This window comes from Phanerochaete carnosa (assembly GCF_000300595.1).
Source record: "Phanerochaete carnosa HHB-10118-sp unplaced genomic scaffold PHACAscaffold_12, whole genome shotgun sequence".
Taxonomy (NCBI): Eukaryota; Fungi; Basidiomycota; class Agaricomycetes; order Polyporales; family Phanerochaetaceae; genus Phanerochaete; species Phanerochaete carnosa.
The window spans coordinates 814,062-829,964 of NW_006767639.1; the positions used below are offsets into that span (position 1 = coordinate 814,062).

The window sequence follows — 15,903 nt, forward strand, 5'->3', positions numbered from 1 at the left end:
AACGCTCGCTCTCGTAAATTTCACGAAGCAAAAGCTATAGCTTCCTCTGTAATGTCCTTCCATTCAGTGTTGCGCTCCATCCTCTCCTTAGGAACGATCTCGAACCGGTCGCCGGCCCACGGTCCCGTCACAAGTCGATCCGATATGCTCTGCGCCATGGAGCAGGAGTTGTCCGTGGACCGACAGCTGCAGGAAAACAGATTCAGGCCGAGGTCCACTTCCGTCTTGTCGTCGCCATCAATTTTGTTGAGCTCCATGCACGCATCGTTCCTAACATACTCTCCCTTTGACAGGTTGCAGAGCATCAAGTCTCTAGCATAGATGTCGAGTCTAAGCCCGATATCGGAGTTTGCGGTTATGAAGGTGTGTACCCTTTTGCGGTCCGCTGAGGATAGGGGTCGAAACCGGAGTTCGCTCTAGGCATTATGAAGTTTATGAGGCCACAGGTTGTGGGACCCGGCGCGCTTGTAAGTATAGTCGACGCACGCGCTAAAATAAGGCGCGTAATCCCCTCCGTGACCTGTGTGGGCCGTTATCTGCGCCGATATGTCTTCTTCAACGCCCGCAGGAAATCCCCAACAGTAGTCTCCATAGCATAAAATGCGGTGGCCTGCCCAGGGGCCAGGCTTAGAGATGGAAAGCTCGCGGAGACGAGCTTCTCCAACGACACCCAGGATGATGTGTGACACTGACAAGCAGATGCGGGACGTTAGGTCGTCAACTGCTCGAAGATGATACGAAGCAGCTCGGTTAGAAGGCGGAGCATCCTTGACGTGGGTAATGACATCGCGTTCTCAAGGACTGCGATCTCTTTGTCTGTCCTGTACAAGCTCGTGAGTCATTATACTCCTCGATCTTATGTTTTGCATACCAGATATTCGTGAAATTGACATTCCCAGACCAGTGATCCATGAGCAACTTTATGAGATCCGTCTTTGAATCCCAAAAGAACTCTCCTAGTTTCGCACTATCCGATGCTTTCTGCTGGGTATCGACATTTACGCTGGGGGGCGTAAATACAAGCTATAGTGAACAACAATCCATGTGAAAGACCAATTCTGGACAGACCCGCATGACCCAGCCCTGGCCCATGTTGCGTCAAAGACAGCACGGGAGTCCGCTTAAACAGCTCAAGAAGAATGACCGCAAGGCAATGTGAGGCAAGATGAGAGTGTCAAGGAGAGTGTCCGTGGTGCCAGATAGGGACAAGCTTAAGCTGTTTGCACAAGCTCAGTACAAATTCGTTAATTCGCATACTAACCACGTCTCATTACTAGTAGTAGTAAGAGTGTATTGCAGTCGCGGGATACCACGAACATCTTGGAGTTCAGAGATAGAGGCAGCGGGTTCTATATTCGATGCAGCGGCACAAAACAACTCTAGCTCAAAAAGTCGAAAACCCACTAGCACAACTTTTGAGAATCACGTCCTGTAGTCTCCATTGATTTTGACGTATTCCTGGAGCGGTTTCAGTATCTCATCTTGCAACTTGTCGGCAGGAAGACTATCACTCACGTAGCTGAAGTCGCACGTCCAGTATTTTGCGTTTTCATTTCCGAGGCCGAGCTCAACACGGATCTCGAGATCATCTCGTCCGATGATTTCGGACGCGCGCGCCTCGTCGACCTTCTCAGGCTCACCGTTCACCAATAAAGCAAGCGGCGCTGTGCCATCGGCCGGAATGAACGACACACTAACACGCTTCGGGTCGAGTGGCGCAGACAGCGGGACGGAACCTGTCGCAGCGAGAATACGACCCCAGCTGGGAAACATGTCAGCCTGAAAAAAAAAAAACTCGTAAACGTAAGACTTACTTCGCGTCTTCGCCAAAGAGGGCGGTCTTGACAAGTGCGGACGTTGAGATGCGCGAGGCAATTTTGTGCGCATCGGCATAGGTCTTCGCGCCCTTTGATGCAAATGAGACTGCACGTTCTCTGAAATAGGGAGGAATATAGCATACCTCAACAGACACTGTAACGAACTTGGTCGCGCCTTCACCATCGCGAACAACAAGTTGGGCAAGATCAGCGGCGAACGAGGTCAATTCCTCCCTGAAGATGTCGAAAGCCTCTTTGTCCGTGGTCTCGTCAATCTCAGGTTCGCCTTCAGCCGCTGCGCCATTGGCAAGCACGACGATCGTGTCGTTGGTAGACATGTCACCGTCGACAGAGATGGAGTTAAAGCTTCGATCGACGGCATACGTGAGAGCCGATTGGAGACTGCGAGGGGAGACGGAAGCGTCGGTGAGAATACAGCTGAGGAGGGTGGCATGCAGCTGTCCGGCAGGTGCAGGCGGACCCATATCTGGGTGGATCATGCCAGCGCCCTTGTCCATACCTGCCAGACGATATTCCTTGCCACGGATCGTGAAGGTCCGCGCACGAAGCTTGGGAAACGTGTCCGTTGTCATGAATGCGCGTGCGGCCCGCTCCCAAGCGGCGAAGTTGGAGCCCAGACGCGCCAGAGGGAGTGACTTGATGCCAGCCAGGATCTTGTCGATGGGCAACGTCTGGCCGATGACACCGGTGGACATGACAAGGGTTTCGCTCAAGCCGCCACTCGGGGGCTCTTCGAGGAGCGCGTCGGTAGCACGAACCATCGCCCAAGCATCCTGCATACCCTGCGTGCCCGTCACCGCGTTCGCACAGCCACTGTTGACGACGATGCCTCTCGCACGTCCGCCACCGTCCTGTAGGATCTGCTGCGAGACAATGACTGGAGCGGCCTGAAAAGCGTTTCGGGTGAAGCACGCCGCGGCCGAGGCAGGTCGCTGGGACAGAATGACTCCCAGGTCAAGCAGTTCGGGTTTCTTTTTGATACCAGCATGTATGCCGTTCAGAAGGTAGCCCTTGGGAAATGTCGCGTCTGGAATGGGTGCATGAAGGTGAGCTTTAGAAGGGGTGGACTTGGAGGTGTAAGTCGAGGTGAATCTCTTGACCATCTGCGACCACTGCGACATGGTAGCTGTTGGCAGAGCGGGGAATCTGCTAGCCGCCTTTTATGGGTCTGATCCTCGCGAATCACAAACTCAACGTGTTGATGTGCTTCGAGTAGTAGCAGAATTCACGCAGAGACTGAGACCATCTGAAGTGAGTCATGCAAAAGATGATCATATTGGCCCCGCACCGAGCTCAGGTTCTGGTACAAATCCGAGCAAAATGACGATAAGAAAGTCGAGGCCGGGAATTCGTTCTGACACCGCTCCGTTACTTGCACACGTCGTGAAAACACGGACGGCGAAGTGCAGCTCTGAGGCCGCAACAGTGTTTAAAGAAAAAGCGTGAAGTCCCCGAAGACTTGCTTTACGCTTGGACGAAACCGGCAGGAGATTCCCGCGTTGAGCGCTAATTCAGCCGCGCGTGTCCGCCGGCGCTAGCCAATAATTGGCAAGCATCCTCAAGACTCTTGACACCGGCTGGTACGACGACAAAAATGGGTTCAACAAGGTAAGAAGCGAGACTACGCTGCAGCAGCTTATGATAGGATGCCTTAAGGGGGAAAGAATGGGAAGATTCGGTGCAGAATGAGATGGATGGGATGGCAAGCGGCCGGATGACATCTCTGTAGACTCCGTGAACTTGCGGCGACCTCTCCCCCTTTTCCCTGCTCCCTGGATGTCCGACGCCCCCAGTCCATCGACTTGGATCACACTGGCTCACATAAATCTCGCTATCTGGTAGACTCCACGTAAAGGGCCGCATTCTTGGCCACAAGCGCGGCAAGCGCAACACTCGCCCCAACACCACGCTCGTCCAGGTTGAGGGTGTCTTGAACAAGGAGGAGGCCCAGTTCTATCTCGGCAAGGTGTGTTCCTATGGGATTTGTTATCTGGGAAGTTTCATGTAACTTTTGCTTTACAGCGCGTTGCCTACGTTTACCGGGCGAAGAGGAAAATCGAGGGTTCCAATGTACGAGTAATCTGGGGGTGCGTACGCTCGTTCCACAGTCATGATAGCAGGTTCCAACGCTTTTCATGGCTAGCCGTGTTACCCGCTCTCACGGCAGCAACGGTGTCGTCAAGGCCAAGTTTAAGTCGAACATTCCACCTCACGCTTTCGGCGCATCCGTTCGTGTGGTAAGCACCAGCCAACTTGGCTTCTTGGCGTTAATAACTCATGTCGTGAATTTTAGATGTTGTACCCTTCTACGATCTGATTTATTGATGTGCTCTCGCTTGTCTCTGGCATCTCCTGCCGTCTACCTACTGCAATATGACATGCCCCATGGCCCACATGCATATACCATGGCTCCTGAGTGAGGATCAAATATTGGCGGTGTGGCGTGAAGCTTCTGCAGACGACTGTGGCAAACGTGACAAGACTTCTCACGGACGGTTTACCATCCGCTGTCGATTGGTGACAGAAGAAGGGTGCCACCGATTGGAGGTCTGCGTGTATGCCTAGTTGACGGTTGGAGAAGGTTCGGAGTTCACGGGACCTTACGGCATGCATGCAATCTTGTCCGTTTCGTGGGTGTGCGGGACCAAGGGAATGGTATCATTAACTGCAAAAGCATTATGAATGGGCTGTACAATGTCGTCCATAGGTACTAAGCATCTATTATCTGGCATTTCCGGTAACTTGCCTAGCATGCGACATTCTGTCGTCTCTAACCACATTGAAGGTAGAACGCGCACGCATGAATGCGGGGAAAATGTCCATAGCTTTGCTATCGTCTCACCTAGAATTACTCGAAGACCATGTGGCCTTCCGAATCCACGGAAGCACGCATGCCACCGCTCTTCTTCTTGCCCTGCTGAGTGAACTGCTCTGCCATACGCGCCTTCTCCAGCTCACGCTTGTGCTTCGCGAGTGTCGCCTGGCGCTGCGCTTCTGCCTCTGCCTTCGCGGCTTTTGATGCCTCGCTCTTTGCGAGATTCTGCCGCTGCTTCTTCGTTAATGATTCGGGAGCGCTTTGCGTCGATTGTGGTGCCTTTGGTCCTATGTGAAGTGTGAGATAGGCCCAGCCCCCGACAGTTCGCAGACTCACTTGATCGGCCGCGCGAGCTCTGAACGATCCAGCCGCTCTCGTACTCGCCGTCCGCGTCGTCCGCGGTAACACCAGAGCCGTCGACGTCTTCATAGTCTGCCCATGAGAAGCCAGCGGCGGGCTGCTCGTCGGGGCGAGGCTGCACACGCATGACGCGCGCGGCCGGGGGCACATCCGGAGTTTCGAGCATGCTGTTAGGAGTGATGGATGGTCAGACAGACAGCACCCGGGAAGGTGGAAAGGGCGAGACGTACTCTTCCACATGGGTCTTGCGCGGTTTAGGAAGGAGCCGTTCGGCGAGTGTGCGACGGTTGTCAGCCGTTCCCAGGGCCTGCTCGTCCTCTGTGCGCTCGTTCACGGGCGAGGAAGTGTCGGTGACAGAGGTAGTGACCTCGCTGGCGGCTGGCTCAGCTGTGGCAGAGGAGGAGGCAGCAGCACTTGCTGCGGACTGCAAGGGGTGCACGCCACGCTTCTTCGACTCGACGCGTGTCCAAGGCCCGTCGGTGTCGATGATGGGAGTGCTCTTGCGCCTCGTCGCGATGGGCCGCGGCACAGGCGTAGGTGACTCAGGTGCAGTCGCGGATGAGTCGCTCTGGGCATCGAGTGGAATCTGAGATGCACCGGCTGCGGTCTTCTTGGCTTTCTTCTTCTTCTTAGGCTTGCTAGTCGCCGCCGAGACCGTCTGCTCCGCAGCCTGTTCAAAGCTGCCAGGAACAATGGCTGGGAACTGAACGACCGTGGGCTCTACCTCCGGCTGCGACGCAGGCTGTACTCCTCCTTCCTTCGCTACTGCTTTCTTCTTCTTCTTTCCCTTGGTTTCTGACGACACAGGTTGCTCTTGACCTGGCAGGACCGCGCGGTTGGATGGCCCAGCCCAGTCTGGCGGGGGTGGTCGCTTCTCGAGAAAACCGTAGATTATACCTCCAGCAATGAGCGCGATAGACAACACGCTGAGACTAGAGTAGATGGTGCCCATTTTGTGGCAGAAGGAGATGCAAGTATGAGGACAAGAGGTTAAGTTACGAGGGCGAGTCCAACGTAAGACCTGCTTCGCTGGACAGACCTAGATCATGTGACTGATCAACACGTCAACAGATATAAATAACACGTTGATACACCTCCGTCGCGTCCACCATGAACGCAATTTCCTGCTATTGGCATTCATCCTGAGGCTCACAGTGACGACGTGGGCGTATCTTGAAAGAGAGATATACTTGTGCAAAACTAGCCTCTATGGTCACAGGGAATAGCACGCATCAAAGTGACGTAGAGATGCACGATGATATTAATATCCTACCTAGTGACGACGTGACAACATATAGGTGGCACTCAGAGTGAGAGACTGATTTTCGACGTGCACAGTAAGGCATCATAATGGATCGCTGGAAGGTAGCCGTACTAGAGCCTAGAACTTGTATACACACATTGAAGAGGTCGTCCCCAAGAGCCTGTCTCAGGGCTCATGCGCACACACGAAATAGCACGAAATAATATTTCTCGGCGTCTCACTCCCATCGGGCCCAAACACCACCTTAAAGCGTGGTGTCATCTTTATCTTTATTCTGGCGGGATTCTTGACGTATAGATACCACTGTACAAAGACCTTTGGAGGTGAACCGGTGACGGGTGAGATCTTGAGAGTCCAAGGAAACTGCGACGTAATTACTAGAACCAACTGCAGACTGCAAGTCCACACACAACACAAGCTTCCCACAGGTAGCGATCCTAACACCCGAGTTAGTAACAAATGCTCCCGCTGTATCTCGCCTAACATCGAATGCGTCGGAATAGCCGCCCACTTGATGTGATGAAAGTTATATATGCAGCAATTTTGGGCAAGGCAGCAGAGTAAAATACCGCGCTCATATATTGTCCTCTGGCCCATCTTCGATGAGTTTCGCGTAGTCCTCATAGCTTGCGAACGTAGGTAGCGACCGCAGCTTTTTCCGCTTCTTGTCCTGCTCATCACCACCACGTTTACGCTTTTTGGACGTCGAGCCGCTGATGCCGCCCCACTCCTCGGCTTCATCCTCAGCGTTGGAGCCGTCGTACTCGATGAGACCGTTTGGAACGTCCTCGTCGAGTGGGATAAGGTCTTCGGCGTCGGACGCTTCCACAAGAGATAGAGCGTCATCGTCATCGTCATCGTCATCAGCGAGGCTGGCTGCACCATCCTCATCCTCGTCCCCATCTTCCTCGCCCTCATCCTCCTCCTCCTCTTCATCGACTTCGCCAAGATCGTCATCAGAATTATCATCGAGGCCTGATGGGATGTCGTCACTGTCATCCGACAGGTCATCGTCCTGCAGGTCGGCAGGCATGGTCGCTTTTATGGCCTGAGAAACAGTGTCAGCCCCACTACTCGAGAGTAAATTTCAAAAATAGCAGCTCGCCTTCCAGATCTCAGCCTCTTCCTTGTCGCTGTCCTCATCTCCACTGTGGCCTTCCGCATTTGACCCCTCCTCTTCCTCGTCCGACACCTTTCCATTCGAGAACCCGCCCTCCTCGATCTCATCTTCGTCCTCATCCTCATCCTCATCCTTGCCCTTCCGTTTGTTGACCTTCTCCGCCATCTCCTTCTCCCTCCTGCTTTTCTGCGTGAAGTACCTGTGGAAGAACAGCTCGTCGACCGGGACGTCCTCCGGCCGGCGCCTCCACCACCTCTCCTCGTTCACGGGGCCCCCGCCGTGCGCGGCCTCGCCCTTCGCAAGCTTCACACCCGTGCCGTCGGCGGCGCCCGCCGCCGCGGGCTGCATCGCGCTCGCGCCCTTCGGCTTCGGCCTCTTCGGGTTCTTGTACACGAAGCGGTCGAGGAAGTGCGAGACGGTGTTCAGGGAGAGGTCCGCGGTCGCGGTGATGGGTCGGCCGGCCAGGAGTTGGCGGGCGTGCAGCGAGATGGCTGGGTGGTAGTGGTACATGAGGGGAAGCTAGGCACGCGATGAGCACGAACCAGGCCGGTAGAAGGAGCGCTTACAAGTTCGTAGAGCGGGGACGCAGACGCATGAGCGTACTGCGGGTCGCGCTTTTTTGGATCGTATACCTCCTCCGTCTTTCCAGAGGCAGAGTTATTGAACATCTGTCGTAGACCGGAAACCGTGCTGAAAAGCTGCTCATGTGGAGACCGGTTAAGTAATGATTTCACACCTGGCAAACGCATTGACTTACTTCGCCCAACAGATAGAGGCCTCCAGCAACGAACTCCATTCCACCTGTACCACTAACGCCGACCACGAGGATCTGGATGAACCTCCGGACGAATGCTTTCACCCGTTCAACATTGGTGTCCGCCTTGAGCGCCTTGAACAGCAGGTTCAGGTACATCGCCTGCTTGTTCGAGCTCGCAAGGCGTTGGTCCAAGAGCGACGAATACAAGGTCCGGTAGAACCGATCCTTCAAAGATGCCGAGAAGGACGCCGAGTCGTCCTTGGATGTCGAGGGAGCGGAAACAGGTGCGGGCGCGGCGACCTGGAAGATAAGCATGAGGGCTTGCAGAGAGATGTTGAACGTCGACGTGTGCGTGATGAGGAAGAGCGTGTCCATATGCTTCGCGAACACGTCGTTGCCCCCGGCCATGTCGACCTTCGCGAACGGCAGCGCACGGTTGACGCCAGTCAAGACCGCGCCGACGAGCCGCGAGTGTTCGTCCTCGACCTCGGCGAAGCCGGCGTCGCCGCGGACCTCCTTCGCCTTGCCCTTCTTTGCCTTGTCCTTCCCGTCTTCCGTCTCGCCCGCCTCCTTGGCGGGCCCGCTTTTGATGCCGCCAAGGATCTCGCGGAACATCTCGAAGTAAGCGTCGATGAGCACACGCGCGACCTCACGGTCGTGGTCGCTGGAGGTCAGGACGACCTGGTTCAGCGTGACGGCGGAGTAGTACCACGCGTGCGAGTTCCAGCGCTCCATCGTGCTTGCCTTTGCAGCGTCCGCGCTCTTGCTTTTGGGCTTGCCCGGAGACGTCTCCTCGTCGCCAAAGCGGATGTGCGTGTTTTTGGGTGGAGCTACCAGTGCCTGCTGGGCAGCGGCAGAAGTAGACGCAGCGGGCCGGAAGATGAGCGCACGGATCTCGCGGACGATAACACTCTTCATCGCTGGGTGAGACTGCAGAAGCTGTAGGAGATGATAGGATGCCCGAGAGCATACAGACCGTTCGGTGTCACCCTGCAGGAAGAGTTATGAGAATAGATACAGCGCATATGACAACTTCAGACATACCAATTTGTTAGCGAGCAGTCTGAGCAGGTTCTGTTCTTGCTCCGGCTTCTCGCGCAACAGAGTCGTGATGAAAGCAAGCGCTTGAGTCCGAACATATGGAAGTGTATCTAAAGAGTAAGTCTAAGTCGCGTTGAGTGTACATGTGAGGTAAGGAAGGGATAACGCGTACCTCCAAAATCTGTAGGATTGAGAAGAAGTACTTCTTCAGCCAATCCTCAAAGTACCACACAAGAAGATGCTGGTCCGTGACGTCGGGATGCAATAGTAATTGATCGCGGAAATACCTAGAGAAATAGCAAGTCAGCACACGCAACGCTAGCACAAGAAGATTGACTTGCCTAAGCTTCCTGCCGGGAGCACCTCCACCAACCCACCAATCCACCACGCAGCGCATGGCCTTAAGACCTTCGTCCCTTCCGCCTTTGCCTCGACCGCGTTCAGCCATTCCTTTCAAGGTTTCCAGCGCCTTGGTATTATGCACGGGACTGGCCTGCGCCAGCAACGTGAGCGCACTGAGCCTATCAGAAAGTGTACCCTTCGATAAGACGGCGCTCAGGAAGTGGGAATCAGATGCGCTATTGCCTGTGAACGCTGAGGACGCCTGGTACGAGGCGGCATCCGACTGGAACAGCTGTGCAGCTTTTTCGGTAAGGGATGATATCCGACTGGCTGACGGAGCGGGTAGCGGGTTTGCCGGGGGAGAAAGGGGTGCAAGGGCAGTGTACCAGTGCGGGTTCGGGGCGAGATGAAGTTTGCCTTTGCCTGTGGCCTTGACCCCGGTCGTTTTGGGAGCTTCAGACGAGGGCGAAGGATGAGCACCCTCAGGCTCGTTCTGCTTGGTTTCTGACGCCTTTGCTTTCTGCTTCGTCTTTCCCGGCTTCTCTTCCTTCTTCTTGGGGACCTTTTCCTTCACATCTGCAGGTTTTGTGTCGGCATTCGCTCTGGGCTTGGATTTGGACTCGGTTCTCGTCTTAGGCGCGGAGCCCGACTTTAGGCTAGCGAGAAACTTTGAAACATCGTTCGCAAGCTCAGGCTAGTAATGAATACCGAAGATATGTGTATCTCAAGTTAGAATGTCCCGCTTGCTTCTGTGTCCCATGAGTGGTACGCACATCGGTAGCCTGCTCTCCCTGCATCAAGTTCTTATCTTCATCCACACCCTTCAGAAGCGCAAGATCCTCTTTGTCGCCACCTAATGCCAGTACCTGCTCTTGCAATCTGTCCTTTCCGACCTTTTTACCCTTTGTAGTTTGCGCTTTCCCTATGCTCTGCTTCGCGGTGTCATGTCTCGCTTTCTTGTCCGCTCTTTTCTGGGCAGATTGCGTCTTGTCCGCCTTGGCCATTGTCCCGCTAGCTCACAAAGTGAGATGAAAAGAGCGCGCACCACGTCCAAGTGATGAACTCGATGACGACGCGAGCAGAAAGCAAGACCTGGTGAAGATCTTGCTGAAGCTCGGCGCCTCATGAAATTTCGGACGCCCTGTGGCGGGCACGTGAGCGAGCTTGGCGCCTGGCCGCTGGAGGACTTCCGCTCTCGCTTGTCCCACTTCGTCCCAGCATGAGTTTCAAGAAGAGGTGAGCAGCTTACACATCCAAGACGAAGACATAAATGAACATTCAAAAAACAGTAAACTCGACCTGCTGGTCCGGGTGCGATACTCAAATCCACTACCCGCCCCACCATGCCCACCAAAGCTGCTCGACTATCCGACAGACCCTTCGCGCTATGCGCGCCCAGAGTTCCTGAACGACATCGCAAGCGACACTCCGCTGCCCATGATTGTGGATGCAGAGTGTGGGATGCCATTAGATTTGGGCAAGTGGGAATGTTTGTGGGAGCAGAATGCAGACGATTCAGGTGCGTAGTCAGTCATGCGGCTCTGTCACTGCCATGCTGAGGCTTGGGATGCTATGCGCATCCAGAACTGAACCCTGACCCGATGAACTTACCTACTCTGGATCCAAAAGACCAACTGCTCCTCCTCGACCCGTCCGCTTCTCTCGGAACATTCGCCTTGAGCCACGCTGCGTCAGCCTCAGGCACGTCGACACCGAACTCCATCCCGCACGTCACCTGGCTACGGAAGACCGAGTACATCAGCCGAGACAGCAGCTACCGCCAGTCGCCACACGGCGAGCACAGGCCTGCGGCAGAGGCCCCCATCGACGTCTCGCGCTCAGCACGGATACGGGATATTGAAGCGTCATTTGCCTCTGCCAGCGACGGCTTCGACCTCTCGATGCTCAAGCACCCGAACAAACCGAACGTGACGGCCGTTGATTCGTACGAGGTCTTGCCGGACGCGAACATCTGGGCAAACGCGTACGACCTCTTTCGGTTCTCTGAACGGCCAGGGGACAAGCCCAGGCCCCCAGATGTATGTATCGTCCCTATCTCTATACTATCATTCCTGAGCACTATTGTTTTTTCTAGGATGACGATCCTCGCCTGGATTGTGCCGTCTTGCGTCCCATGGAGTCGGAAGGCGACCACTTCCTCGCGTACTATCTCACGAAGGAGGATGAGACTGCCGTTGAGTTCAAGCGAATGCGTCTGGAGCGGCCGGTTAATGGAGTACAAGAGGACGAGGTACGCATGCACAGCAGCTTCTTGTGATGCTGTTTGCTCATCCTGTTGTATGCGCAGCCCACCACTTTCCACTTCATCCGCGACTACGAGGTCGTCAAGGTCGAGCAGGAAGTACCCAACGAATTTTTGCTCGTGCTCGACGACGGTGTCACCGACATCAAGGACGTCATCCCCGAAGGCGAAGTTATGCCTTCGCAGCCACGAGCGAAGGGCGCATACTACAAGAACATTGAGCGGAAGATGTTGCTCAAGAAAAAGCGCGTCAACGTAAGCCCTCCGCAGTTCCGTCTATGTGTATGGAATCGCACTGACATGTCACGCCGCGCAGTCGTACGACCAGGTCACGAAGAAGTGGCACATGATCAAGGTGCAGCACATCAGGATGGACGACGACGAGGCGAAAGAACGCGAAGAGGCAGAGGCAGAGGTCACGGACCCGAACTATCTCCTCAACGCGATGGACGCCGACGCCGAAGGCGAGGTTGCAGACGCGGAAGGTGAGGTGGATACGGGCGAGCATGAGAATGCCGCGGGCGAAGAGCCGATTGACCCGCTCGACATTTTGGGAGACTAGTATCTAGTGTGTTATATTATTGATGTACGTTGCTGTGCCATCTCCCGAGCCCCGTCTGTTGCGCACTCAGCATGGCGAGGATATGTGTCGGTGAATGAGTGGTGACATCTATATAAAACAATGCTTCTACGTATGCTCCTATGTCTGTAAGGGCTGCGCAAGCACGAGAAACCGCAGCTGCACACGCACCAGGGACGTGCTCAATCGCAGCTCCCGTCACTTGGCCCGTCCTTCCACCTCTCGTCCAGCTTCCCGACCGCACACTCGAACCTCTCCTTCCCCAGCTTCTCGTTCACCTCGTTGTGGCGCTCGCACAGCCACTTGCTGAGACCCGAGCGCCCACTGACGTCGGGCGGGTGCGCGCGGACGCGCTCATCAAAGTCTGACGCGCAGTGCGCGCACGGGTACAGCGTTGGCAGCGCGCGCAGGAGGCTCAGCATGTTCGCGCGCTGTGTCACCGTCGGGCGCTCCGGATAGTACGCCGCCGTCGTGTGCAGGAATGTCCACGTCGCGCGGCCGAGGATCTCGACGTCGGGCGGGCAGTTCTCCGGGCGTGCGCTGTCGACCTGGCCTGCGGCGACTGCTGATGCTGCTGCCGCCGCCGCCGCCGCCGTTGTTGCTGCTGCAGTCGTTCCGGTGCTGCTTGTGCTGGACTGCCTTCCGTCTGAGGCGTCGCCCGCTTTGGCCGTTCGCGGCTTCCAGTTCCGGAACGCGGTACAGATCTTGCATGGTTTTCCGTCGGGGCCGAGGACCCAGCCGGGTGGTGGCTTTGCCTGAGTGGATGACGAGGGCGCGGAATGAGCTTCTGGCGGATTTGACGGCGAGTTTGGAGACTGCATGAGTACTTTGAGAGGGGTGAAAGGCTGAGGTCGTGGTCGAAAGCACCAGCGTCGGTGAATGACAAACCCGCGGACGCTCGCCGAGTCCCGACAGGCAGCTTCCGCGCCACAAAGCTGCCGACGAGGCACATAGGAAAGACAGTCACGGTCACGGCTGTACATGCCTATACATATAGTCTGCTTGAAGACAACACGCATATCAGTACTGTAGTACAACGGTCATCCCTCGCGATCACATTGTTGTGGGTCAATTTTGTTCTCCTTTGTTCCTTGCCTCCGTTTTCGTCAAATTGCGAAATATCAATTTTGTCCTCACCCATACATCACAGTAGTAAATCTCAATAAATGTATATATCACAGTAAATCCCAATAAATACTTATATCACGGTAATTTCCACCAATAAACGAGCAAATTATACATGTGTCACCGGACTTTGGCGGTGCATGACAGGTCGATGCCCCGCCGTGCGCCGTCAGGGGATGCGGTAGCGTTCCCTCTCCCAGTCCATCCATTGGAAGATCGGTAGTGGATGTGCTTCGGTATTGAACACCCACTGATTAAGGGGTATCACGTCCTCTTCACGGAAGAGGAGATAGAGATATTTCAATCTAAACATAGACTCAGTCTCACAGTTTGAGAAACACTCTTGTAACACTTACGTTTCGGCCATGAAGAAGCTGAAACAAGAGCAGTCAGGGCGCTTGCATGGATGGACTCCGAACACGGAACGTACCTGGGCATCTCGTTCTTCTTGTGTGCTGGTGAAATCTCGACAGAGGATAAGCTAGCGTATCCGCTGGGCGTCTTGGCTTCGCGCTCGATGGACTCGAAGACCGCCCAACCTCGCTCGCGCCATGTCTCGTCCCTTGTCAAGCGCCAGAGTAGATAAAAGCTCTCAACAGACTGCGTAGAAGCGCACATAAGCACGAACTAAGATCGTCCCGGCTGTTCTAACAAAAGACATACCTCAGGACGCAGGAAATAACCTCCTTTTGAGGCGTTGTAATCTCTCTCTGTATGCTTCCTTGTCTGGACCTCCCGTAAACCAGGCGGGACGCCGCCAGGACTGCCCTCGCGTTTCCACTGCTTGACATGGTCGATCCACCGGCCATTAGCTCCCGTGGGATCGTCATCCCAATCTTCCATAAGCATTTCGTCTGGACCCAGTCCAGTGGCGTGGTCTGCATATGTGATCCAGCACGTGTACGCGAGACCCTGGGCCGCCCAGTTGTGCAGTTCCTTGTCGTCTTCTGAAAGAGGTAGCGTGTGCGCACCAAGCGCAAGCAAGCCCGGGAGAAAGCATGAAAGATGCTCAAAGGTGTGTGAGGGTGTCGCATTAGTGCCTGAAGTGTCCGTGACGTAGAGTAGCTGTCGATTGGGGGTGAGATAAAGTAGATGGTTGAGGATCCCCGAGGCCGCCTTGAGGTCTGCTACTGCATTGGCACATATGTATGAAGATGTGATGGCACCTACACAGCTTCATCGCTTTAGTCTCAGATCGACTCGTGAGCAACCACTGCTTCAGCAAATATTCGTGAGCGCTATCCGCAAACGCTCCCACCGAGAACTGGTCTAGAGAAAATCCAGCTCAGCGCTTTATATGACGCATGTCACGTCTCACAGACCATTAGATGGTTTTCCGCTTTGCATATTCCATTTAGTAGGAAACATGCCATCCTTGATCTTCGCGGCTTGCATGATATCTATGATATGCTCCACCTGCCATACCACATCAATGAGCTTATAAAGAATATGAGGTTAAGAGAACATACATGATCGAAGTATTCTTGTCGACCAGTGAGGTGTGCAAGATACTTGTATTCGAGCTGGCAGCTCAAGGCCTCCGCCCACAAGACTTCCGACGACCACCCAGCCCTTGTGGCTCCGCTTGATAAGCGTCAGTCCGATCGCGATGGACGACATTTTATATATACCTACGTCACAGTGTTCACCGCATACATGGGTAGTCCGTGTGGTGTCTTGAATACAGGAAGGAGCATCTTCCCGAGATCGTCTGCACGTGCGAGAAGGGCGGGCTCGCCAGAGAGCGCATGTGCAGACAGCAGCCCGCCAAGGTAGCGAATGACAGTTTCAAAAAATGGCGCATATTCGGTCTAATATCTCTAGCATGAGGCGTGTCAGAAAAACAGCCGAAAGGCACACACATCAGGTAAGTGAAAGGTCATAGCAGCCACCAACGGCATCGCGTCCTGAAAATCGTCCCGCAAGCCCATTATCCACATGGTATCCAAGGCGTCTATCAATTGAAGACCCCATCCATTGAAACTAGAGAAACATTCGTCCATTAGCCTTCCGTCTTTATAGACGACTACCCACTGATTAGAGGAAGTATTCGTGATAGGTAGTAACTCGTCAGATGACGCTGCATGTTGCTGGTAACCTCTGTATGCATGCACAAAGGCCTCCTTGACCTGCTCTGCCCGAGAGTTCCACACCGTGTGCGCCAGTGGAGGCGGGTATGGGCGCAACCTGGGCGACGGTCTGTAGCCGGGCTTGTTCCTATGCGCAAATGGGCCTTCCAGAGGCGGACCTGAAAGCGAGTAAATAAACCAGGTAAAAATGCCAGCCCCCAACACAAGAGGTATTAGCTTTGTCCTGAACCTGGGCAACCGCACCCAAGCACAATCCATCGAGAAAGGCGGGGCAGTGGTGGTGGGAGACAATGATCAAGACACGCTTT

The 15,903-nt window shown here is 54.7% G+C and overlaps 8 protein-coding genes across 8 annotated transcripts in view; 2 read left to right on the top strand and 6 right to left on the bottom strand.

Annotated features, from left to right (window-relative positions):
- The window catches only part of PHACADRAFT_178792 (uncharacterized protein), a gene marked incomplete at both ends in the record, with an annotated part of 1,470 nt that extends 683 nt beyond the window's left edge, over positions 1-787 (bottom strand). Inside the window, 3 exons of the mRNA XM_007401302.1 lie at positions 219-414; positions 445-688; positions 739-787. Coding sequence (XP_007401364.1) covers positions 219-414; positions 445-688; positions 739-787 — 489 coding nt within the window. The remainder of the gene's footprint in view (positions 1-218; positions 415-444; positions 689-738) is intronic.
- Positions 788-1,332: 545 nt separating this feature from the next.
- Positions 1,333-3,229, bottom strand: PHACADRAFT_264754 (uncharacterized protein). The gene is made up of 5 exons (XM_007401303.1): positions 3,127-3,229; positions 1,961-3,074; positions 1,815-1,906; positions 1,516-1,762; positions 1,333-1,458 (listed from the first exon to the last, which is right to left on the bottom strand). The coding sequence occupies exons 2-5, from the start codon at positions 2,957-2,959 to the stop codon at positions 1,423-1,425; spliced, it is 1,374 nt and encodes a 457-aa protein (XP_007401365.1). The 5' UTR covers positions 2,960-3,074; positions 3,127-3,229; the 3' UTR covers positions 1,333-1,422.
- A 172-nt stretch (positions 3,230-3,401) lies between these two features.
- On the top strand, positions 3,402-4,238 carry PHACADRAFT_264757 (uncharacterized protein). Its single transcript, XM_007401304.1, has 5 exons — positions 3,402-3,446; positions 3,681-3,804; positions 3,861-3,925; positions 3,982-4,075; positions 4,132-4,238. Exons 1-5 carry the CDS (start codon positions 3,433-3,435, stop codon positions 4,153-4,155), a joined length of 321 nt encoding a protein of 106 aa, XP_007401366.1. The 5' UTR covers positions 3,402-3,432; the 3' UTR covers positions 4,156-4,238.
- Positions 4,239-4,476: 238 nt separating this feature from the next.
- On the bottom strand, positions 4,477-5,968 carry PHACADRAFT_264760 (uncharacterized protein; the record flags this gene model as incomplete). Its single annotated transcript, XM_007401305.1, has 3 exons — positions 4,477-4,940; positions 4,990-5,180; positions 5,244-5,968. 3 exons carry the CDS (start codon positions 5,963-5,965, stop codon positions 4,687-4,689), a joined length of 1,167 nt encoding a protein of 388 aa, XP_007401367.1. The 3' UTR covers positions 4,477-4,686.
- An 838-nt stretch (positions 5,969-6,806) lies between these two features.
- Positions 6,807-10,567, bottom strand: PHACADRAFT_264762 (uncharacterized protein). Its single transcript, XM_007401306.1, has 8 exons — positions 10,311-10,567; positions 9,537-10,231; positions 9,368-9,482; positions 9,199-9,318; positions 8,155-9,144; positions 7,964-8,095; positions 7,383-7,916; positions 6,807-7,325 (listed from the first exon to the last, which is right to left on the bottom strand). Exons 5-8 carry the CDS (start codon positions 9,070-9,072, stop codon positions 6,852-6,854), a joined length of 2,058 nt encoding a protein of 685 aa, XP_007401368.1. The 5' UTR covers positions 9,073-9,144; positions 9,199-9,318; positions 9,368-9,482; positions 9,537-10,231; positions 10,311-10,567; the 3' UTR covers positions 6,807-6,851.
- A 355-nt stretch (positions 10,568-10,922) lies between these two features.
- On the top strand, positions 10,923-12,485 carry PHACADRAFT_264766 (uncharacterized protein). Its single transcript, XM_007401307.1, has 5 exons — positions 10,923-11,056; positions 11,122-11,576; positions 11,633-11,788; positions 11,846-12,055; positions 12,117-12,485. Exons 2-5 carry the CDS (start codon positions 11,139-11,141, stop codon positions 12,360-12,362), a joined length of 1,050 nt encoding a protein of 349 aa, XP_007401369.1. The 5' UTR covers positions 10,923-11,056; positions 11,122-11,138; the 3' UTR covers positions 12,363-12,485.
- Positions 12,486-12,562: 77 nt separating this feature from the next.
- Positions 12,563-13,201, bottom strand: PHACADRAFT_105691 (uncharacterized protein; the record flags this gene model as incomplete). Its single annotated transcript, XM_007401308.1, has 1 exon — positions 12,563-13,201. One exon carries the CDS (start codon positions 13,199-13,201, stop codon positions 12,563-12,565), a length of 639 nt encoding a protein of 212 aa, XP_007401370.1.
- A 292-nt stretch (positions 13,202-13,493) lies between these two features.
- Positions 13,494-15,864, bottom strand: PHACADRAFT_264768 (glycoside hydrolase family 47 protein). Its single transcript, XM_007401309.1, has 10 exons — positions 15,540-15,864; positions 15,368-15,488; positions 15,141-15,316; positions 14,975-15,089; positions 14,828-14,921; positions 14,676-14,774; positions 14,169-14,629; positions 13,936-14,105; positions 13,862-13,879; positions 13,494-13,810 (listed from the first exon to the last, which is right to left on the bottom strand). Exons 1-10 carry the CDS (start codon positions 15,851-15,853, stop codon positions 13,675-13,677), a joined length of 1,704 nt encoding a protein of 567 aa, XP_007401371.1. The 5' UTR covers positions 15,854-15,864; the 3' UTR covers positions 13,494-13,674.
- Between the last annotated feature and the right edge of the window lie 39 nt (positions 15,865-15,903).